General features: G+C 42.0%; 1 protein-coding gene and 2 long non-coding RNA genes across 4 annotated transcripts in view; all 3 read right to left on the reverse strand.

Moving 5' to 3' along the window:
• Window positions 1–982: 982 nt before the first annotated feature.
• LOC113985776 lies at window positions 983–10,881 on the reverse strand. The gene is made up of 7 exons (XR_005564920.1): window positions 10,528–10,881; window positions 8,079–9,767; window positions 7,243–7,396; window positions 6,317–6,531; window positions 2,957–3,049; window positions 1,666–1,864; window positions 983–1,434 (listed from the first exon to the last, which is right to left on the reverse strand). It is a non-coding gene; the product is annotated as an uncharacterized LOC113985776 (long non-coding RNA).
• Window positions 10,882–10,984: 103 nt separating this feature from the next.
• Window positions 10,985–15,303, reverse strand: LOC120323967. Its single transcript, XR_005564921.1, has 5 exons — window positions 14,962–15,303; window positions 14,178–14,377; window positions 13,880–13,973; window positions 12,051–12,392; window positions 10,985–11,140 (listed from the first exon to the last, which is right to left on the reverse strand). It is a non-coding gene; the product is annotated as an uncharacterized LOC120323967 (long non-coding RNA).
• Window positions 15,304–19,924: 4,621 nt separating this feature from the next.
• The window catches only part of ARSJ (arylsulfatase family member J), a 32,847-nt gene continuing 28,397 nt past the window's right edge, over window positions 19,925–24,374 (reverse strand). Inside the window, exons 2-4 of one of the 2 annotated variants that reach the window (XR_005564919.1) lie at window positions 20,679–23,046; window positions 20,232–20,286; window positions 19,925–20,038 (exon numbers count right to left, since the gene is read on the reverse strand). Coding sequence is in view for 1 of the 2 variants with exons in the window: in XM_027716817.2 (XP_027572618.1) it covers window positions 21,645–23,046 (1,402 nt within the window). In the remaining variant the exon portion in view is untranslated. Of the gene's footprint in view, window positions 20,039–20,231; window positions 20,287–20,486; window positions 23,047–24,374 lie in introns of those variants that run through there. The other variant, XM_027716817.2, reaches the window with a different exon arrangement.

Genomic DNA, 24,374 nt, shown 5'->3' on the forward strand with positions numbered 1-24,374 from the left:
ACATAATCAGTTTTGCCTGTAAAAACATACCAGCTTTGTAAATTTGAGGGCAATGATTTATGGCCCAAATGTTGCTAATTCTCTCATTACTGGTCAAACAGGGACTTTTTTTTCAAATGTCAGATAACAGATGGTGAGGAGAAATTTTACCTCCACTTCTTCCCAGACTACCCTTTGAGCTAGCAGGGGAAAAGTGAGGAGAGGGGAGAGCTGGACACAGATTTTAAACATATTTGGTTTTAATCAGCATTTAAAATCTGACCAGTTCTATAGTTAATTGCAATTTTTTTTCCCTATTTTGGTCAAAATTTCATACTTTGAAATCTGATTCAAAATTGACAAACTAGTTAGTACTTTGTAAAGTTCATCTGTTTTTTTTTTTTTTTTAGATGTAGCAATGTCACAACACAATTAGTCAGTTACTCTAGGTTTTACTAACAAAAAAAAAAAACAAAAAAAAAAAACCCACACCAAATTAAGCTACATTGTAACAAATGTGTTTGTATTTTTCTTAGCAAGGAGTTACTATTGCTACAATTGTAGCAAAGTAGAGATAAACAGCTGGAAAAATGCCTATGGGACACACTTTATAGCCCAGAACCTGATGTAAAATCTAGAAACTTTAATTAATATTAGACATTCCATCGTGTAAGAGGCAATTATTACTTCTATTACAACTATCTAGAAGGACACAACAGTTTAGTCTGGCTATATTAGATTATTGCATGGCTGGTGATTCTCACCCATTGTGAAATCCTTCTAACCCACTTCACAATTTTCAGTCTTTAACCAAGATCTCTGTTGAGACTCAATTTTAATTGAATGCATATTAAGTAATTGTTAAATATTGGACATTTATAAATTTTCTTGACCTTGAACCTAATGATATATTTTACAGGGAGGCAAAGTAATTGATTATGATAATAAAACCATAACCACTATATAGCTGATTACACACTGGATGACATCTTGACGTATGCATCTTGCTAGCACAAAAAAAATTTGTATGTAGACAAAAAGAAGAAGAAAACTCTAAAAATGCCCAATCTAAGAACTTCACGTTATTGCCATGCCATGAGCCACAAGATTCCAAAGTACCTGAAATTCCCTGGAGAGCTGAGAACCAAGAGTGACTCGATTATTCACCTGCCTTTGCCGATGCATTTGCCAAGTTGTTTTGTTGGGAGAAGGAGGAAAATGTTTGGTTTACTCTTATATTTATTAAGTGCTGGAGATTTTATGCTGTATGTTCTCATTTCATAGCAAAACCTTCTTGTCACTTGGATGCACCCACCTTTTGCCTGTTCCCAGTGCACATCCCTCAGGAGTAAGGAAAATGTTCTGTCTCACTTTTAGCCCCACCACGGCAATATCTTCTGTCTGCTTCTGTTCCAAAACTTCCCGCTCCTGGAATCTAAGTGCCTTCTTTGCTCCCTTGACGGAAAAGATTTAAAATTTGTTTAAGTAACTGAAGTAAGAGCAGCAAATTTGTCATTTGCCTCGGCCAAAGCTGCTCCTAATGCTGCTCCAAGCCCTAGTGCTCCCCCTGCATCCCTATCCGACGCTGGCAGATGCTGAGCCTGCGTGTCTGCCCTCTGGGGATGGAGCCATAAATGTCTTCCTCAAACCCTCATCCAGCCCCGTTCCCCCCACAGCAAAACTTACTGACTTCGCACAGGAGTCCAAAAACAAACGAGGCCCCTCGCTAAGAGCAATTCCAGTCGGAGTTTACTTGTCCTTGCTTGACCTCAGCCTCCTCAGCTTTTGCTCTTTAAAACCCGTGTATTCCGTGGGTGGTGCTCATGGCATCTCCCTGACAGGGATGAAAGGCAGCCCCGAACAACCAGTTTATTACAGAGTAGATCTGTGACCAAAAAGGGAATGATTTCCCATTAAACTGAAGGCATGCAGAAATAGGATTGAAGAAAATGAGTCCAGCTGATGTGAAATGCGTGGCCTGAATGGTCTGGGCGCACCAGTCTTGGTGACAGTGGGGAATGAAGTTTATAGCATTTGGCACAGAACTGAGGCAGATTCGTGGTGTTAAGTGTTTTGCCAGTGTTTATGGGCTGGGGCAAAGCTTAATATGTGCTAGAAAGCAGAGGGTAAATAAAAAGATATGAGTCAGTTCTGTTGGTTTGGTTTGTTGGGTTTTTCCCCCCTGAAAACTCAGGTTTTAGAGCTGATGCTGTGCTTGGTGAGAACCCAGCTCACGATTTCTGCCTGTCTGGGTTGGCAGGACTCAGTGTTTGTTACCAGCATGGTGTTGCTGTGAACACTTCTACAACAAAAATCACAAAATCGTGGAACCACTAAAGCTGGAAAAGACCTCCAGGATCATCATCAAGTGCAACCACGGCCACTGAACCCACTGAATGAATGATATGTTCTGAAGACTGAAATTTTACTTGAGGAAAACATAGGAACATATTTTCTGTTCATTTTGGTGATGCAGGCCAACATAAAACTCAGGGGGGAAAAAAAAGTTTGTTCTGTGAGGTTGGATACTGCTAATAAATAAAAAATGAAATCAGATTACAAACACCAGATCCTCACGCAACGTAATTCACTTCCCTTCCACTGATTTAAGCAAGTATTAAATTGATTTAAAGGCAGCTCTGTCAACTTCTATTGCCAAGGGGTTTGGTTCTGAATATCTAAGAACTTGATTTCTTCAAGTCTTTTATATTTACCATTCCCATGGTGCACAGAGAGGCTGAGCATGTCTCTGCCAGACAGCTGAACAAAACCCAGATCCCTCACCACGTGACCTTGGTTTAGATCACTCCATGTAGGGACACATATGGATACAGAAGTATGGGTTTTTTATATATATTTAAAAATATATAAATAAATATATGTTCTATATATACATGAAAATAAGCAAAACTACACAGATGACACGGATAACTTATTAAATTATACATATTTATAAAAATATTAACAAAAAAATTACCAATTCCTTATGGCTTGATCCCATGCCTTGTCTTTGCTCCCTCACGTATATTCATTGTCCCTTCACATTGCCTTGCCCCTGAAGCATCAAGATCTGCAACCAGAGAGAGAATAACTTCTGTAAATCTCAAATTACAATAATCCAGGATTTAAGAAGTAAAATGGTACCATTACAGCAGATAATTGTAACTCTGGAGAAATAGGTCAGAGCCGCAGTTCATCTCGGCGCTGCTACCAACAAATGAGGTCAGGTTTTGCTTTCTTTATGTGCTGTTGCTTTAAAAGAAAAGAGCTTTTTTTTTTATTCTGTATTGATGGGGAGTGAATTCCCAGGCAGCAACACTAGAAGAGATAAAGAGTAGGAATTAAATCTCTGGTCTGTGTGGCCTTGGGTATCCAGTCCCACCCAACACAGGATTTTCCAAACGTCCTGAAAACATAATAGCATTTTCCAAATACCCTCAGTGTAAAGGATAAACGTGCAGGCTCCTCTCCACCATGGCACGTGCTCCTTCTTCGAGAGAAATTGTCTCTGTAGCCCAACTAAAAGAAATGAAAATAAGAACCCCAGCACTTTCTGTAATTGCTTTTGTGGAATGTAGTCATCCAAGGAAGAATTTGGTGCAGCTGGTAAAGGCGGTGTGACTACAAAAAAAATACAGCCTTCCTATAAATTCCCCGGGATCCCCGAGGAAACCTCAGGAAACAGGCTATTGCAATGCAGATTTGCATGGTTCCCTGAGGAATACTGCACTTCCACAAATCCTTCCCTGAAGAGATTTAGCTTTTCAACAGTTTGTGCTCAAGTACAATTAATTTTGATGGCCCCTGCACGATTACAAGTCTAATGTTTAGATTTGCTATCAATTACCACACCAGACTCTTCCTGGGTCACTACTCCATGAGCTACTATGGCTTTACTTACGTTGTAGCCATCTCCATCCTCTCTGGAAATAAAAAGCTTGGGGCACATGGGTCTATCTGAACCAGCTGAATTGTAAAGGAACAGTAATCACAATAAATAAATAAATAGCCACTCAAGGGTTTTGCTGTCAAGTATTAGAAGTGTGGAAAAAATTAATGGACACCTCCTTTACATCCTGAGACACAAGTTCAGTTTTGATTCAAACAATAGATGTTGATGTGAGTAATAAGACCTGTGTGCAGGTCTTGTGTGCAAGCTTTTGCTAATTAATGTAGTTAATGGCAAGTATTGGGACAGATGTTATAAAAACCCAATCAGCCTGTGCTAGGAGTGAGCTGTTAGTCCTTTTCTGACTAAAAAAGTTTATCAGGAACCCCGAAAGTTTGCAGTCAAGGCTTCTTTAAGTTTTCTGCTTTGACATTCATCTATATACATCATCTATGAAATATTTACAGAGGAAACCACTTAAAACAATGAAATATGAATGAGTCCTTTGGTGGAGGCGATGCAATTTCTCTGCCAGGTTTTACCCAGAGCGGCATTTCGGGGGAGAGGTTTATGCAGGGATGGGATCCTCTAATGAATCAGGCCAAGGGGAATCAATAAGACAGTAATTAATTTAGCTCCTTCTCCATATTTTTCAAAGTGACAGATTTATGATGGGCCATGAAAAAAACATTAAGCATTATCTTTTTCCCTCTACTGGAGGCAGGGTGGGTAGATGAAGATAACGGGGCTGTGGCCGTTCCCTACCTGACACAGGGATCTGCTGGGCACAGAGGGAAGTTCTGACCTAAAGGAAAAGGCACAAGGGAACAAGGAAGAGCTGGGAATAGCAGGAGAGCAGGCTTGGTTATGTGACTGCCTGCAGCCATTCTGGAGGAACCACCACCAAATGACAGCTGTCACTAGGAATAACCACGGCATATGGGGACTTCCCAGGAAAAGACAGCGAGATTAAACCATAAAATCACAGAACAACAAGCACACATTGCATTTGGTGGGGTTCTTTGCATTTATCTTTATTTGACCCCATTTATGAGCCATTTGAATTGCTGTACTTAGAAAGAAAAATTACTTTCCCTACAGCTTCAATTTGGTTTTTTCTTTTATTATTTTTCCCCAGATATCCTCCTCTTCCTTTTTTTCAATGTAAATAATAGAAGGGTTCTAACAGCCATACCAGCTGCTGAAACTGAGAAATCAAAGCAATAAAAGAGCATTTAAGCCACCACTTGTATATTCATTCTCCCTCCCTTTCTATAAAGTCAGCAAGTTTCTTACATTCTTGATATTATATAATATCTTTTTATTCTTGACTATAAGTATTTTTCAACATTGTCTCTATTGCCACATGTGAAAATTCCCTTTATCTTTAGGCTTCTACCACTCAGTCACCAATACAATGAAACCCAGAAAGCCTAAGAACCCCTGACAGTTCACATAAACTCAAAAGCTGCTCCACTGAAATTTGATAGAAATAGTTGCAGTTGCAATATTCGGATCACCACGGGAATTAAACAAGGGCTTGACTCGCTTTTTATGGATAAAATGTACAATAACCACTTTCCTACAAGAGTACAAAGACAGTAAACTGTGTGTGTGTGTTACACTTTTCTTTGTTAGTACTAATTTCCCCTCTCCTTGATCAAACCAAAGGAACTACCAAAGCTCGTGAAAAACCACCACAGTTTCAATTTAGACCACTTCAGTTTAGTGAGCACTTTCAATTTAAAACACACACTCCAGCAATTCCTCTCGACCAAATACAAAATACTTTCCTTTGCAGCTGCCCAGAATAATACAGGATTTGAGCTCTCTTAACTCTTACTCTCCAAACTCCAAGGGGAAAATATTATTGCATGCTGAGAGTCATTACAGCCATTCCAGCCAAGTTATTAAAAAAACCTGTAGTTTCACCAGTCTGTGCTGATACTTTCTGAGCAATAGTGGAGATTTTGGAAGTTTTTGTAGGTAAGTGCTTTCAGCATCTGTGTGACCAGGTTGTACCCACTGCAGAACTTAGTGGTGGCTCTGCTTATCCCAAAGGTGTTCGTGTTTGTAGGAGGTAAAATGGTTTTCCAAGCCAGCAGAAAGAGCCTGCTCTCAGGGAGTGCTGAGGGATTGCTGGAGGGAAGTGGAGTGGAATCTTTCAAAGATGGAGAGCTGCACTTTGAGCACGTGCAGATACTAAACAGAAGTCTTGTCACGGTTTAGTAAAGCAGAATCAGAGTTTAAAACCTGCTGAGTGCCTCTGCATCTCACCTGCCTGGACATTTCCCTGTGTTTAGACTGGACAGGCCAACTTTCTCCAAGCATTTCACCTCCTAAGGATGAGGAACACATCACCACTCCCAGCTTACAACTCCCACAGCTTCCCAGGAAAAACCACTTGATTATATGAAATACATGAAAATGATATAAGAATACACTTACCACACATTTTGGGTGCAAATCCTGGGCAACTTTAGCCTCTTCCAACTCATTCCCTTGGCTATTGCACTCCAAAATGCCAAATCCTGCCAGGCTGGGGGGCTTTTGCTGCACTAAGGTGCTGTTTCCACTTTGAACCTGAATTCTCTTTACTCCTTCCACTTATATGATTTAAGGTCTTCAGTCCTTACACAATTACTTTCCATTTTCTGTATGGACTATTTATTTTACATCCAAAAAGAAAAACAAGGGAAAAAGGAAAAAAAAGTAATACCTTAGCAAAAGATGAAAGCATATGTTCCTTCTTTGTGGTGCTATATCCACTCTGGGAGCAGAAAAGGTTATCAAGTCTCTTCTATCTTGAATATATTTAGTAAATTAAATCTCTGTCTAATCATTTAACTGATTTTCATACTTCACTGATAATTCACAAGGAAGATAATATAACAACTTGAAAAAATGTGTACTCCTTCTTTTCAGTGTTTTCTCCTATAGCTTGCTATATATTATTTCCAGGATAATGAATACCAGTGCAGAGCTATCTTCTAACTGTGCAGAGCTATCTTCTAACTGTCATCTGGTTTTACTTTAGTCATCCTGAAAGACTTGGGAGTTGTTTTTCAATTGTTTTTACACCCAATTCAACTAGTAACTCATAACATGCAGATCAGCTAAGTGAGGAAAAGAAAAGGTCAGGACAATCAGGAAAATTTTTAAAGAGGAGTATTTAGTGTAATCAAGTATTTGTTAATGCTTTGCCCTTCTACATGATTACTATTTTCTGGTTTAAAGTCATTTGTTGCAAGAAAAGGATCTCTGTTATTTGTGAAATACCTCAAGAATGCATTTAGATATTTCCTTAGGTTTAATATATTTGGGAAAGTTGTCTCAGAAGCCTATTAGTTGACTTTTACTCCCTTTTGACTTACCTGCACTGTTTGACACAAGCCTCTGATGTGGCTGTAATTAAATGCTGTTGGTTAACTTCTGTCTGAATCCAGCTGGGGCTGAGGCATCCCAAAATAACAACAGGCCCCAGGATGCCTTTTGGGAGTTGGTGTATCCTCAAAAGCTGGAACAGAACTGTGCCGAAATTATATTTCTATATGTGATTTATTCTTAATGCTGAGGCCAACTTTTAACTCCTGACCCCTGTGCCAGTCAGACTTTGCATCTCATCATTCCCCATCAACACTCATTCTTACTTAGAGATTACACTTCACTTACAAGAAATCCACCGGCCCGGTGCATTTTTTTACTGCAGTTTTCTGGCTAGCAGTAAAGCATTCTAATTTATTGAGCCAAATCTTTGCATTTTCACAGAAGCTTTACTCACTCCTTAAATTTGCTTCGTGAAATCCAAATAATTCCAATATTATGTGTTAGAAAATAGTAAGTCAGACTTCTGCATAAGAATTACTGATAAATTATTTGCTGGCACAGCTCACTGTGCACACACATCCACAGTCACACTGCTATACAGGTATTTTTTTAACCTGTACAAGACCTCTCTGATTGTTTTTTCTAAATCAGCCTCAGTGGGTTAAATATTAAGGTCAGGGTTACGTGGTTATTACAGTTGCCAGGATTAGGAAAAAATATCTATCAATGAGAAAATTCAGTAATACCAATAAATAAATAATACCTCTACTGCCTAAAAGCAAAATAATGCTGAAAGGATGGACTTAAAAAATGTTACTTGTACTGCAAACTTGAAGGAGAACTGATATTAAAACCAAACTGAAGAGGAATTATGCCAGCATACCCTCCTTTATTCCTCTGGAAGAATAATCCACTGTCCCAGGTTGCTCCAAGCCCCGTCCAGCCTGGCCTTGCACACTTCCAGGGATGGATCCTGGGCAGCTGTACCTCAGCAAAGGCTCTGTTGAAGGGAAAAGCTGGTGTTTGGATTTGCTCTGGATGTCCCTGCAGCTGTGAAACGTGGATGGCAGTGTTGCTGGAACAACCTCTCTTGGGAGGTTTCCTGTACTTTCTGCTTGCAGCATCGCCAAGAATATTCCTAAGGCAGCTTTTTCACAGTGACTTGGAATTTCACACTCTAGATGAAAGCAATTCAAAAGCAACCAGAGTTTAAAAGAAATAGAGTATTTCAGGTTGGTTGTGTTAAACTGAAGAAATGAGCAGGCTTAAAGGGAAAGATTCCTTCTCTTGGAATCCAGAGTGGATCTTTCGGATCCAGGATGTCTCTGGATCTCTGCCTGTAGTTGGAAACAACTGAGATGGCGCAGCAGCATAGCTGGCTTATCCATGTTTTTAAAAAGTACTGTCCTCTCTTAGCCTGGGGAAATATATTCCTGTAGGATTTTATCCTCTGGGTGCTTAAGAATTCCACCTCAAGCACTGTGTCGTGTTTTGCCCACCAAATTCCAGGCAGGAAAAAGCTCTGCTCCCCACAACCTGCGGGAAAGGTCTCTGGTCTCTGGAGAAACCTCCCAAAGCAGCCTCCAGTCCATGTGTGTGAGATGGCTCACACGAGAAATATTTCCATCTCCAGCTTCCCCAAGGACATCTGTTTCATTTTGGACTTTTTTTAAAAAACCACCTCTATGTCAGCAGCTGAAAAACAAGGAGACGTGTTGGAGTCGGCTCTGGAACTGCTCCTGAGCTCTCACATGGGCTGTGCTTGATGCCAAAGAGTTCCAGCGCTTGGGTCTCACTGGAATGTTGTCTGTGGTGTCACCACGGGCACAGCTTCCAAGTCCTGCAGATTTAATGAGCCTGAGCACGCTTCTCACATCCCCCAGCACAGCAGCTGGAACCTGAAACAGATATCCCAAGCTTCCTTCCCTAAGGATGGTATGTAGAGAGGGCCTAAGGCGAGCCATCAACACCCAGAAGCCATCGATTTAGGAGGATTTATGGATGGAAAAGCAGAGGTGCTCAAATTCCAGGGTCAGGATGCTTAATAAACTATTTGTCTTCCTGTGAGAGTAAGTTTGCTAACATCACATGATAACACAAGTCTCTTGGCTTATCTTTGGTTGCATAAACATGGTTTTGTACTAAATATACACACAGACAGTGATTGAGAATACATGTTTTAGACAGTCATCTGGTGGTGTAAAAACCCAAATGAATGCTTTTGTTGTCTGGGGGTTTTTTGTTTCAAAACTGGATGAAGAACCAACATGTTTTCTGCTTTACAAGCCAATTCTGCCTGTATTTTTTCCCAGAGGCCAAGTATGTAAAGCCAGAGTCTTCATTTGCAGGGAACTCTGTAGTTATCTTCCATGCTTCTCTAATCCCACATTTTCTCTAATTCTACATTTCACAGCCCAAAAACTTTTAGGTCCAGCTGAACAATCCTCAGAGCATTGTCCCTTACCCAAAGAGCTGGTTGTTATTCTCCCAGAGCTGCAGAGAGCTCGTTCCAGATACAATCCCAGCTTTTCTCTCATGCTCCTCAGGTACCTGTTCTTCACAGGAGCTGCTGCTAAACATGAGAAACATGGAGAAAGAAGTCACAGCCACAGCATTCACGGAGAACATGAAAAGATATATTGTACTTTTCAGGGAAGAACGCAGCTTGGGAGGCAATGAGAATGAATCACAGTGAATCATTTTCACTCACTGAACTTAGTACAGAAATGGGGGGGAGAAGGGCTGAGCGTGAAAATATTCCCTCTCTCATTCTATAAATTAACAGCTAAACCTTCTCAGGACTCCTTTGAAAGCTGTATGAAACATTTGGTGTAGATACACTTTCTGTACAAGCCCTTGGTAGAGTGAAATCACACAGGAAGAAAACCCACGGGCTGATTTAACAGTGGCAGCAAGTGCTACAATGGCAGGATTTGGGATTTAGAGAGTTTTGTAGAATTACAGAATCATTCAGGTTGGGAAAGCCCTCTAAGATCATCCGTTTCCCTGTTTCCAACCATTTCCCTGGCACTGCCAAGGCCACCAAGGGCCACATCTACATGTCTTTTAAATCCCTCCAGCGATGGTGACTCAAACGAAGCCATGGGTTATGAAAACATTGCAATAAACTGTATTTTGATCAAAGTTACTCTGGTCATTCTGGAGAGAAAACACCTTCAAGAAGATCAAAAGGCAGTCTGGCACAGTTCTAAGCTGGAAATCCTTTGAAGAGAATGAGCTAAATCGATGAGGAGCTGATGAAGAGCTGAGGAGGAGGGATGGGAACTGAAACTCGCAGGGGTAAAAGTTACAAGGAGAAGACCAGCACATACCCCAGGATTCCAGTGAGGAGTGTTCAATCCCTCTCCCCCTCAGTGGTTCTTGGATGAAGCAATAAGTGCAGCTGTCTCTGGAGAAGGAGGGTAAAAGTGTTTACCAAGTCCATTTTGCACTGACTCATCTCCACACCGCGTTACTACAAGTTGGCCTCTGCTGGGGAAGAAAGCTTGGCAGGAGGAGATTCTTCTCTTGCTCAAGGTCTTCTTGCTGACTAGCAAGGGCCAAGTTCTCCAGAGGAGCTGGAAAAGGTGCCAGGAAGCGTAACTCGGTGTGTTTTTCTTTTCTTTCTTGGTCACAAAAAGGAGTTGCTGCTCAGTACCACAGAAGATACAAGTACTCCCTTCCCAATCCTTACTATGTAAAAGAGAAGAGCTCCAGAATACTGAGAATTCCCCCTGATACCCCAACCCAGAGCTCTCTGTGCCCTCCTCCCCACCACCCCCCCTTTAATTTAAAATAAAAAGAATGACCTCACCCTTTCTTTGGAAAAAATTAATAAACTACAAGGCATCTCAATGACAAATCCTTACTGGGATGAGTAATTCTTTGTTGGAGAACAGCACCTGGAGTAGGAGGTTTTTGTGTTTGGTTTCAATCTACACACACCTTCATGGGGAACATAAAGAATTATAAGATGATCAGAGGGCTAGACCAGGAAATTGGAATTGAAAAAACAATTTGAAAGAGGGTGCACATTTCTAATGATCTGGGTAATTAAACATTGGAGCAATTTAGCAAGATTGGGGTGGATTTTCCATATGGTTTAACATGTTTGTACTTAGACTGCTTCATAACATGGTATCTGTAGCAAATTCATAAACACAGTTTGCTAACACAGATTTTTGCTTCAACTTGCAGCAAGTGCATAAATAGATTTGAAATCATTCACAGGAAGGCTAATTAAAAAAATGAATCACTGTATCAGCCATGCTGGTGATCCCACCCACCCTTCAGACAGCACAGGGAGAGTTCAACTCATCTCCAAAAGGGCAGATTGGGTTAGAAAAGAAAAATAATATTCATAAGAGATTTATAATTAAAGCCAAAGATGCATTTCCGTTGGAAACAGATGGTCAGGCAAAGGGATAATTTAGCTAAAGCCTGTGCTTCAACTTGCTAACAAAAGCATGGATTTAATCTTCCATCCAGTTGCACAGGGTAACCTGTTTATTGTGCATTATGGATCAGGGAATATCCACACCACTTAAAAACCAGCACTGCTGCTTTCAGTGAGAAGAAATTAAAACTGCAAGTGAGGAGAAAAATGAACAAGACTTCTAAAACTCCAGGGGAGAATGAAAGACTGGGGGCTGGGTGAATGGGGAGGAACCTAATGTGGTGATAATGGGGGGTAGATATTGAAGATATCGCTGAGATGTTGTGGTGGGTAAGTGGAGGGCATTGGATAGACAACAAAGAGGTTGTTTTTCTTTGTTTCTTCAAGGTGAACTAAGGAACCAGTTGCAGTATTGTATGGACAAATCCCAGTGACAGCACCGGAAACACACCTTCATACCTTGGGAAGTCTTCTATCTCAGGAGACAATGCGGAAGAGAGTCACTGACAGGTCTTTTTTTCTGGGAATAAAGGAAAAGTGTTGGTAACATCACATCTAAACTGGTTTTCCTTCCACCTACCCTCCCCATAATGAACAATTTTGGTTCACTGCTGTCACACCTACCTTAGTAATTCTCCAAATGCCCATTTAAGCCAGCGTACATCTCACCTGGATCTGTGCAGAGCAGTAACTACAAACCCTCAGACCTGCCCTGCTTTCCTCATTAAAGCTGTTAATGCTTCCAGCAGTAGTGACTCCCTTGCAGAGCAACTCTGCTTCTGTTCATATTTTCTGAAGGTACTTGGTGGAAAAAAAAAAAAAAAGCATGAAATAAATGATCTTTGGGGAAATCATATCAGTAGGTAATTACAGACTGAATAATTCTGGAATCAGAAGACAGATGGAGTGAATTTCCTCATTCACCAGTGATAGACCAGCACATTGCACTCAGAATGAGGATTTGTCCACAGCCATGGAAATGGAGCAGCTATTTTATGGCACCGATTACTCACCTACAAGATCTTCAACATGTTCTGTTGGGAAATGCAACCACTAAAACACTTCAGTTATGCAAGAGACCCCGAGGGCTATATCTGAATAAATGCAATATCTCTGATTTAAATAAGTGGGAATTAAACAGAGCCTACTCTCTGGGATTGGGAAATAAGAAAAAGTGACTTGAAAATTTACTCCATAGAGAAGGACATCCGTGTTTTCCTTGAATTGGACATTATGGGCATGGCTCGTATTAGTATATTTTGGGATATAAAATATAGTAAGAGAGTTTATTCTGTATCCTTTCTCTTGTCTAGATTTTCGTCTCATGTTTAGCACTGGGACTTTTAGAAAATGACTGTAGGACATGAGACAAAGAATAGAAATGCTGTGAGAAAACATCAAAAACTTTTTCTGCGACAGTTTCAAACTTGAGTTTTTTTGGGCTTTTTTTTAAGAATAAACAACTCCTAAGGAGTAAAAGATTGCCTGACACGGACCAACAAAAATAAACACAAACTGCACCGGCAGTTCTCTGCCTGGGAGTGCCATCCCAAGCCCGGAGCAGCAGGGGATGCTCTAGGCTCAGTGCAGCCCACAGGGCAGAGTCTGAGGAGCGCTCCTTTCTCCTCAGAAGGGAATATTCCTCTATATGGTTTGAGTGACACTAATATTGGAATATTTTATTCACTTTTAATGTCCGCATAGTCTACTGAAAATCTGGAGAAGGTGTGCAAAAAAGCCTCAACTTGTATTTGGGAACCAGAGAAAGTGCCATACAATGATTAGACTCCATGGAGCCAATATGTTCAGCTTCTAAAAAAACTGAAATGTTGGGATACAGATGTACAATCATAAGAGGAAAACACCAGGTGCCAAAGGACTCTTTGTCTTGGGGATAAAAATAACATAAGGCTGGAATCTGTAGTCAGACAAAAAATCTAATTAGAAAGAAGGCATATTAACTCAGTATTAACTCAGATATTAACAACTGCAAGAGATTTTCAATGGGAAGTAATAGATTCCTAACATTTTTCTGATGTAAATGACAACTGGATGTTTTTCTTCGTGTTAGTTCAAGAAACAGTTACCTTCTAGTTAAATAGAATTTACTGGGTCTGAGTAATGAAGTGGGAATTAAAGACAAAGATAGGAAATGGCAACCTGAATCCTGTGTCTTTAGCAAGACACTGTGTATGTCACAAGGCTACTGCGTAAGCAGGGCAACGTAAACTGTTATTATCTGCTTATGAATTCAGCTGAATTTAGGATTATGCTGTAGGAAATGTTACCTGTGTGGCTCTGAGGAACGACCATGACTAAGAGGAGAAAGATTTTAGCTGGACTTCAAGGACTATCTCCCAGTACAAGGCCTCATGCTGGTCTCTGCTGGCATGGAAGGAAAAAGATGTCAGTAAGATCTCAGCCTGCTGAGAATCTTCCACTGATTTCAGTACAAGCATCCCATCAGTTCAGTCAGTGCGTGGGAGTAAGAGGGCGATGGGAGAGAAGGACAGGAATCACAAAGGGCACCACTTCATCTCAGCCCGCTCATTAGCTGGGATAACCAGGGGCTCTTGGCATACTCACACGTTAGGAAGTTTAATGACTGCTGTTAAGGACTCTGTGGCTGTGGGAGGCTGAGGAGAGCACTGGAAACAGCACAGCCTGTTCCTCCTGACACAAACCAGGCACTTCTTGTTCTTCTCTGCTGCCATTCCACGCAGGGGGTTCCTAAGCAGGCTTTCACATCCGATGTTGAAAGCAGAATTAATCATGTAGCCTTTTTACTTGCAAAGAGGAAAGAAAAAAAAAATATCTAGTGGCAGTAAAAATCTCAAAGAAATCACGTCTAAAGACAAAAGGTTGTGAGTTGCTGAAGTCATCAGGGTGGAAGGCCAGGGCTCTGTGCTCTCTCTGTACTTTTGCAAATCCTTCTTTGTGGATTTCTTTCAAATCCTCCACTCCATAGCCACATAGTAATAGGAGATCAATTATTTAAGTGTATTAGAAAAGGCTCTGGCTAAGAGATTGCTTAGGGATCGCTTGAGAGCCCAAATGATTTGCTAAAGATAAACTGCACTGACCCAAAAGCTCCGATATGCTCTTTATCAGCACTAACTGTATTCCCTCCATCCAGAGTGACAAAATGTAATGGAATCTGCTAAAGAAAACCCAAATAAAACTGGAACCAATTACTATCAATAAGGTAGGCTGTCCCAGAGAAAGACTTTTAAAAGTGTTGCCCAGAGGTAAGAAATTACTAGTTACGCCCTTGACCTTCAAGTTTTGCCAATATTCAGAGCTTTGAAGGTTGGGTTTTGTAAGAAGAAAATCAGATGATGATAGATGAAATACTTCTTTAACGACATACAGTTCACTTTCCCAAAATGTTCCTTTTAAGCAACTTGCAATTTCTTCATTCAAAGTATGTTGGCAGTCACAGCTTGGTACTCTTCATCTTCTCACAGGGACACCTTTCCTCTCCTTCTCCAGCCATCTTAAAAAATACAAATACATCTCGGTTTTCTGAAAGGCATTAATTAGTCCAATGCATTAGACTTTGGCAAACCTCTCCAGATGTGCTGGATTCTCTGATCCTAGTGATGTCCTTTTCCAAAATGCCCTCTATATACCAATAATAAAGACCCATTCCCACTCATCAAGTCCCTCTTCCTCCTGCTGCAGTTCTGAGCTGCGTAGGCTTAACAAGTGGAAGCAAAACCACATTTAAAGGAGGAATAAACATGCCCTTGCCACATAATGCTGAAAAGTGATCTTTTTAAGCAAATCTAGAGAACAACAACAGACATCACAGCCTGCACTAATTTCAGGTGATTAAATACTTGACTTTTACTGAGACTCAGATGTTTATAAGGAATTAAAAAAATGTATCTTTCAGGCAATGTTGGTATGACATTTCAGGACCCTGTTCTCCCCTTGCTATGGAAATTCATAATAACAGCCATTAATCAGTTCTGTTACTTCAGTCACAAGTTAAACTTCAGCAACACTGCCCTGATTATAGCTGAAACAAATGGAATTTCTGAAATAACTTTTAACCATATCATGGATTATACCTTGATTGCAACATTAATTCAAATTCAGGCACTTAATTATATCTTTCCTGCTGTTATCTATATTTATATTTACTGTTATCAACTTGCTTAGCAGAGGTGAAAACAAGCATAACTCAGGTAAAGAGAACATTTTTGTATTTTCACACTGGCCTGCCTTTGACACAAATCCTCCACTTCATCAAGACCTTGACTTATGTTCCACAGAAAGGAAATCAAGTATATTACTGAGTACTCCTCTGAACAGATGTGGGGTGCTGAAGTGCAGCTTGTGTAATATAACTGCTAAATTAAATCTCATGCTCTTTTTTCCCCTTGGGAATACACATTCTTTGCCTGTTCTAGGAAAGGAGAAAATAAAAGACTGAGAGCAGCCACAGAATAGTTACTGCTGCCCTGAGAGCGCAATTCATTAAGTGAGTGCATGTTCCAGTGTCTTTCTCTGAGCTAACATTTTTTGGACAAGTGGACCTAACACTGAGAATGTATTTTATAGCGTCTGTGGCACGAAGCAAACTAGATTTTACTCACTTTACTTGAACATGACTGATGAATATTCACTGGGTTTAAAGCCAGATGACAAAAGGAACCTGTTGTTAGTCTGGGAATAGTACACACTGAAAATCAACAAGTATTTTTTTCAGGACTTCTGTATAATGTACATTAATAGTTGGTGAAGGTACAGTCCTTCGCTCATACGTCTCCTTATCTGAAAAAAAAAATCCTTTAAAACATACTAAAAGCTGTTTTCTTCCTTTCTTTCTTCAGAGATTTCCTGAACCACCTTTGGAGCAGAAGTTCGTAGATCCAGCATCCCCATTTGCACCAAAGAATTCCACTGTGAGGAATTCAGTATCTCCCCATAGTTTAAGGAGAATTCAGACATACTTCTTTTGTCTAATTGCATTGTGGAAACCACCCTCATTCTTTGTCATCACCCAAATCTGAAGCTCCTTCAATTAAAAGAAATGTCACCAGCAAGTCCTTTCCTAGTTTATTCCGTGAATGCTGTTCTTTATAAGAGGTAAATGCGTGTAGGAGACCAGAGGAATGGCTGAGTGGCTCGAAACAACCAGGTGGGAAGTGTGAGTGGGAACAGGGAGAGATCTGCATAGATAGGACTGCTACTGCTCCACCCCATCTCCTTGAGCCTTAGTCAGCCTCTGGTCCACACTGGAACGGCAGCAGCCAACCCTATGGCCTGCCCCAAAATGGCAGAGGGACCCCATGACCTGTCACAAAATGGCGGACTGACCCATGGCCTGTCACAAAATGGTGGACTGACCCATGGCCTGTCACAAAATGGCAGTGAGCCCATGTCCTGCCGCAAAATGGCAGACCGACCCATGGCCTGCCCCAAAATGGTGTAGTGAGCCCATAGCCTGTCACGAAATGGTGTACTGACCCATGACCTGTCATAAAATGGTGGACTGAGCCCATGGCCTGGCCCAAAATGGTGTAGTGAGCCCATGGCCTGTCACAAAATGGTGTACTGACCCATGACCTGTCACAAAATGGTGGACTGAGCCCATGGCCTGTCACAAAATGGTAGACTGACCCATGGCCTGTCACAAAATGGCAGTGAGCCCATGTTCTGCCGCAAAATGGCAGACCGACCCATGGCCTGCCCCAAAATGGCGCAGTGAGCCCATGTCCTGCCCCAACATGGCAGACCAACCTATGGCCTGCCCCAAAATGGCGTAGTGAGCCCATAGCCTGTCACGAAATGGTGTACGGACCCATGACCTGTCATAAAATGGTGGACTGAGCCCATGGCCTGGCACAAAATGGTGTAGTGAGCCCATGGCCTGTCACAAAATGGTGTACTGACCCATGACCTGCCCCAAAATGGCGGATTGATCCATGACCTGCCCCAAAATGGTGGAGTGAGCCCATGGTCGGCCCCAAAATCACAGACTGACCTGTGGCCTGTCACAAAATGGTGGAGTGAGCCCATGGCCTGTCACAAAATGGCAGAGTGACCCGAGGTCTGCCCTAAAATGGCAGAGTGAGCCCATGGCCTGCTGCAAAATGGCAGACTGCCCCCATGGCCTGTCACAAAATGGCGGAGGAACCCATGGCCTCTCACAAAATGGCGGACGAACCCATGGGCTGTCACAAAATGGTGGACTCAGCCCATGATCTGTCAACAAATGGCGGAGTGATCCCACCAATGACCCTAAATGGCAGCTTGATCCATGGCCTGCCCCAAAATGGCAGATATATAAATATATTGTAAGCCAGAGTAAAAATTCCAGTCAATGCCTTAGTGCGTGCCTTGTTGTATCCGGACAAGTTAAAGTTCGCTAAGTTAAAGTTTGTGAAGTGTAAAGTTGTGAACTTTGTGAATACTTTGTCTGGACGTTGTTTTAAAATTTGCCAAGTACCTTATTCCACCGTAACGTTCTGAAGTTTGCAAGTAAAAGTTTGGTGTTGAACCCCCTGAGAATTTTGTGGTTTCTCCCACCCAGTGTGAATCAACCAACCTTTCCCCTAAACCCCCCGGGGAAACAGAAAGTTGCTGGATTTAATGGCCTAGCTCTCTTTCCAAAAAGCCTCATGTCCCCAGCAAGTAGAGGAACCTTTGGGATGTCTCAGACTAATAATTCCATCAGTTAGGGTAACTCGTATTCCACGACTGAGCTTCAGAACTACATGGACATTCCCTCATATCTCACAGCATGGTCCACACAAAATCTGCCAGTTCTGATTTACTCACCACTCCTGGCACTGCATTCCGCTGGTCTTTAGTCAGGAGAGTGCTTTGCCTCCAACTTTATGTCAAACTAAATAATAACAACCACATGACAATAATAATAATAATAACAATAATAGTAACAATAATAATTAAGTGTTGATAACAAAATTTTAAAAGTAGCTGGTGATGACAAAATTATCTTACCATTAGAAAATTAATTCAGAAGAGCTTTAAAATAAAACTAAGAAAAAACAAGGAAGAAATATTGTCTTCCTGCTCAGGCTGGTCCTCCTGAAGGTGTGGCTGTCACTAAGACAGGATCAGAGTTAGTATCTGACCATGCCCAGAGGGCATGTGGAGAAGGCTTGACACAACTTAAAAATCATCAGTAAATCCTCCTCGCTTTGCTCCTGCCTCCAGTCTTTTTTGAGCTCTCTTTTTCAGTGTTTACCTATCGAACCTTCCCTCAGGTTGGGCACGTAACACATCTGCAGACATAAATAACCCGTGGAATCCTGCCGTGAGAGCGTAGGAGCTACTTACAGCTCTGTCAAACAAAAAGCCAGGCTCGAGAGCTACACAGCATCACCAAAAACTGGAGACCTCTGTATTGCTGCAGTGAAAAAAACAAGAGCAGACACAGCATTTTTTACATCAGGAGCTTTTCAGCAAAATATTCAGGAAAACTTCCAAATCGTGGGTATTTTCTAACCCCCTCTAAACCCAGCTTTTGCCCTATACTGCATCAAAGTATCAAATTCAAGGGGAATGTACTCCTCTTATGTACTCTACAAACACTTACTCTTGTGGCACATTTATTAAACATACAGAGAACTGATCCACTGTTCTGCCTTGCACCGCTTACTTTCAAGGACTCCCATTTTGCCTGAGAGAGAACAGATATAAATAATTATAGAGTAAAATACTGTCAGAGAATAATGCTCTCTGGTTGCTTTGGTCCAATAAGAGCCAAAGCCACCATAAAACTTTCACGGGAAAGGGCAATAATTGATTCTATGAGGGTAACACTTTATCACGCTGCCTTGTTGCTATTATGCCAAAGTAAATTAAAATATCTTAGTCCACCTCTATATAGTTAGTTTACACACCTAATTCTGGTCTTTTTAAAATGACCTTGGAAAATGAAGTGCATTTTCTCACAGGCATGAATTTTATACATCACATTTTCCAGTATAATATCTCAAGACATTATTCTCATTTCTTTTAAGGACATCACTGGCACATTAAAAAAGAAAAAAAAGTGAGAAATTGGAGAACATCTGAGTTCTTGATTACTCATTGAATAGTCTGGATCTGAAGTAAAGCTAGACAGATTTCTAAGAAATTAATTTGTCTTCTGAAGGGCCACACAGTATGAAAAATAAGTGACAATATTAAACACTTAGGCAGATAGACATCATCCCTTTATAATCACTATTTATATGTAACTATTCAAGAAGTTAATTTCTGTGTTCTCCCCGGTATATTCAATACAGAAGTAACTCCAAAATCTGACTTGCTTGTTTCTGTGTTTTTGTTAATGACAGTTTTATGCTGCTTTATAGCTGAAAATATGCAATTTGCTGGGGTTTGGCAGAACATACCTGCAGTTAGTTCCCTTTTAAAAAGGTCAGGAGGTGTTGGAGCGTTGGACATCATTCAGATTTCTGCATGCACTGATTTTAGGAATGTTTCAACAGTAATCCATCAATATAAATGTGATTTCTGAGTCAAGTGAGGCATCGCTGAAAAGCAGCTTATTTGAAATTCTACCAAAATATGTTATAGCTATGCAACAAATGAACCATCAATTTTACTTAACATAATTCATCTTGAAACTCATATGTGTGTATGTATTGTATCAATTACCCCAGATCACCAAGAATGTGCAGCCAGTCCGTGCATCCATCATCCGTGCAGACACCTTGGAAAAGGGCAAAGTTTGAAGCATGTCTCAAATGATAAACATACTGAAGGAAGAAATTCTGTTTCAGAAGTAAAATGTCATAAAACATTCCTGCACCAAAAATAATGGTAATAAAAAAAAATCTCACTTGAATTTGTTTAAAATAAATTAGGCCAGAATTGCCATCTTGGATGCAAAAAAGAGGCAGACTACTTTTATGAATGCCATAAAAATAAACTATTTTAATAGGTACATAAATAAAAGGTTTAAAGTAGAATTTTCCCCCCGAACAGCAAGATGGCCTAGCTTCTGTACAGCAACTGAACAGCATTCACATGACTCCTAAATTAAATAAACCCTTTGTTACATTCAAAAACCACTGGAGGCAAATACACAATGCAATGACGCACCTGAATTGTTCTCCTTCCTCATCCTAGCAGTGTATACAGTATTTCCTTGGTTTACAGTACTCTGAGGATATGGATCTGTTAAATAAAACTCTGAATGACAGGGTGGAAATCAAAGTAAAAAAGCAAAGTTAAAAACCCCCGCAGAACCCTGGCACCCAAAGGGGTACTTTGCATCAGCCAGGAAGTTTTAACGGGAGAGAAATAAGGATTCTGCTGTAAAATAAATTATGTCTTTTACATATTGTTGTATAGTTATGTTAAAGTGTTTAAATAGTTACATTCACTTTGGCAATGTGTTTTTGTCTATGCCTATAATAAATTATATGTGGTGTGTGCTAGCTGGTCATGTGTTTTACTGCAAATGGGGGGAGCTTAGCACATCTAGGAAATGTTAAAAATGTTTCAGATTTATTTAAGACAGACAAAATCTAATTCAAAGCAGCTTTCCTCCTATCATGCCCCCCTTCCCAGCACCTCTAAGAAGTTACCCTGATGGCTTCATATTTTTCCTGTGTTGTATCAAAAAGCATCATAGGTTGCTGACTAACACTTACTGACCCACAGAGGTTCTCAGGTTTTGTTTTTCCTTTCTCTTTCTGAATCACCTCTCATTTTGAGGACATCTGCCATTAACATCTCCATCCTCTCCAAAGATTCCTACTAGTTAAGGCAAGGAAGCACCATTTAGTCCATCAAAGCTGAGTTTCCTGAAATGAGGTGTTATCGCTGTTGTTTTCTGGAATGTGGTGGTGGTGGGTGAGGACCATTCATCCTGTGGAGGACGAAGTCTGTCATGTGGACACTCAGAGTGTTGAGATACCTTGTGCTGGTGAAATCAGAATAAAAAATTCAAAGACGACAACTTCCATCCATAGTGCAGAACTAGCATTTCTAGTCTATTCCGTCAGAAGTTCAAGTCTGTTGGTCCAAGCCGACTCAGACTCAGCCAAAGAGGGTGCTCAGAGTCTACCCACCAGCAAGACGTGACCGGCAAGGGAATGACTGCCCCTTTTTCCTGTTTGCTTTCTTCTTGTTCTTGTTCTTCTTCTGCTTATTCGCACCTTTGCTTTTATCCGACTTCTTTTTCTTTTCGTCCTCCTTAAACCACGGCCCCCAGACTCCTCCGTTCAGCTTGGGGTTACTCCGGGGGTCCTTCGGTGGGTAGCGGACGGGAACCGCGGTCTTATTGAACTGCGAGAGCCTCCGCAAGAGCTGCTTCACCACGTCTGGGTACCTGGCAGAGAGGTCCACCCGCTCGTAGGGGTCGGCGGTGATGTTGAAGAGCCACACCGTTTTGCCAGCGGACCAGGAGACGCGCTCGTTGTGCCAGCGGTTGGGGCCCGCGTTGCTGAAGGCCTGCGGAGGCACCCAGTCGCTGTATCCCGGGTTTCCTGTCAGTAGTTTCCAGTGGTTCACTCTGATGGCGGATTGGATGGCGGTGTTCCAGATCCCGTAGCCAGCGGCCCAGGAGCCGTTTTTGGCTTTGGTGTAAATGGGGTCGATGTTGTGCAGGATGTCCACCCGCGGAGAGCGCCTGCCTTCGCTGATGGTTTCCCAGATGTCATACCCGTCCAGCTGGATGTCTTCATCGATCTGCCCTTCCGCCAGCGTGATCAAGGTGGGGAACCAGTCCGTGATGTGCACTAGCTCCTTACACACAGACCCTTTGTTTTTCAGAAGGGGGCTATGGACAAACCCAACGGCGCGGATACCTCCTTCCCAATAGGTCCCTTTGCTCCCTCGGAGAGGCCAGTTGCTTCCTCCGGCCATAGGCTGCCCACCATTATCCGAGGAATATATGATAATGCTATTCTCATAGTACCCATACTTCTTTAGAGCAAGGGTCACGTTGTTGATGGCTTCATCCAGACAGGCCAGCATCGCCGCGTACCTCCGCCTGTTGATGTTATTTATCGACCGGTAATGTTCAAAATACCTGCCCGGCGCCTGAAGGGGCGAATGGACAGCCTGGTAAGCGATGTAGAGGAAGATGGGCTTCCCGGGGTTGTGAGAGGCCAAGATCTGCTGCACTTTCTGCGTGTACATCTGCGTCGAGTAGATGCCGGTGTCGTGGTCCCACGCGGCGTTGTCGTTCTCGTAGAGGTCGTAGCCGCAGATGCCCGGGCTGTCGCACTTGAAGTGCGTGTAATAGTCGCCGCTGCCCAGGAGGGAGCCGAAGAAGGAGTCGAAGCCCCTCTGCGTGGGCATGCACTCCCGGCGGTAAAAGCCCAGGTGCCACTTGCCCACCATGTGCGTTGAGTACCCAACCTCCTTCAGCTTCTGAGGTAGCGTGACGTTATCCAGAGGTAAGCAGTTGGGCTGGGTCGGCCGGATGATGGAGTGCTGGAGGCCCGTGTGGATCTGGTACCTGGAGGCAGGAAGAGACAGGCATCAGGTGGGGCAGTGGAAGAAGTGCTCAGGTGTGTGGACACCCACGTGCACAACCGTAAGAAGATATTCCTATGCATGCAGCAACCTTCTCTGGGAATATTTCAGAGCGTGTACATCAAAAACCAGCTCAGTCATACTATCAAATCTGCTGAAATGGGACAATGGCATATGGTTTGCTTCACCCCACCTCCTTTGGCCAGTGGGCAACACCACCAAATGAGAAATGTGACTCTCCCTGCCAGCCTCATTTTTAATGCTTTATTTCCTGGTAGCTGTGGGCAATGTCAAAAGATCTCAGAGGCGACACGCTGCCTCTGAACTATTATTTGGGCACAACTGTCTTAAAGCCACCAGTCAAACTCCCAGACCTCCACGGCATCCCTTATGTCGATCCCAGCCCTGGGAAGCAGACCAAGCACTACAGCACCAACTCAGGACCAGCTCTCACAGCACGTGCAGTACTGAGCCCAAGGGCCTGACCTCTGCTCATCCATCATGCACTACGCCCATGGGCTATGACTTAGCATTTATTTCCTGAGTAACACCCTGGCCAAAACTCGAGGAAAGAGGCTTCTGAGTGATCACTCAAAAGGAAGTGACAATTCAAGCACTGCATCTCTTCTTTAGCAGTCATCTTCTGTCCTTGCCTCACTGCTGGGTGAAATATTTCCTTCCGTGAACCGAGATAGTCAAAATACCTACAAATACAGGAACACGGGTATTTACAGGTACTCTGTTTTTCCTCCACAGAAAGCTTTCACATGTCTCCATTTAGCAATGATTATAGAAAATTATGTGGATAAATACAGTTTTTACAATGCCTCGTAACTCGCCAGCGGTAAACGCATCTACAGCATATAAAAATGCTGGACTTTGAGCATGTAAGAGCAGTATATTTAAAGGATGGGATAATAAATTCTGCAGTGCAGCACAGCCTATGTGTAAAGAATACATATGGCCTCCATATGATTAGAAAATAAACCCAGCACGGGCAGCAGTAAGTATCAAAAATCAAGGACAAATAGGTTTCTATCAGTTCAACACTAAAAAATAGAATGTAACAGCAGATTATAAACCAAAGGCATCTTCTCCTTGAGTGTGAAAATAGATTAAATTCTCAGGCACAAATAGAACAGCCAGGTCCACCAATGCTGCGAATCTTCCCCAAAACCACTTTTAATTCATTTCTGGTAGCAGGAGTTGGGACTTCCTGACACGTTCTGCTGGAGTTGCCAATCTGATTGGCCTCCTGAGCTATCTAGAAAATTAAAAACATTAGGCTCTGCCTGTCCATAAATAACTTAA

This window comes from Pipra filicauda, unplaced genomic scaffold, assembly GCF_003945595.2.
Source record: "Pipra filicauda isolate LSUMZ 115617 unplaced genomic scaffold, ASM394559v2 scaffold389_size666192_pilon, whole genome shotgun sequence".
In the NCBI taxonomy this organism is placed as follows: Eukaryota; Metazoa; Chordata; class Aves; order Passeriformes; family Pipridae; genus Pipra; species Pipra filicauda.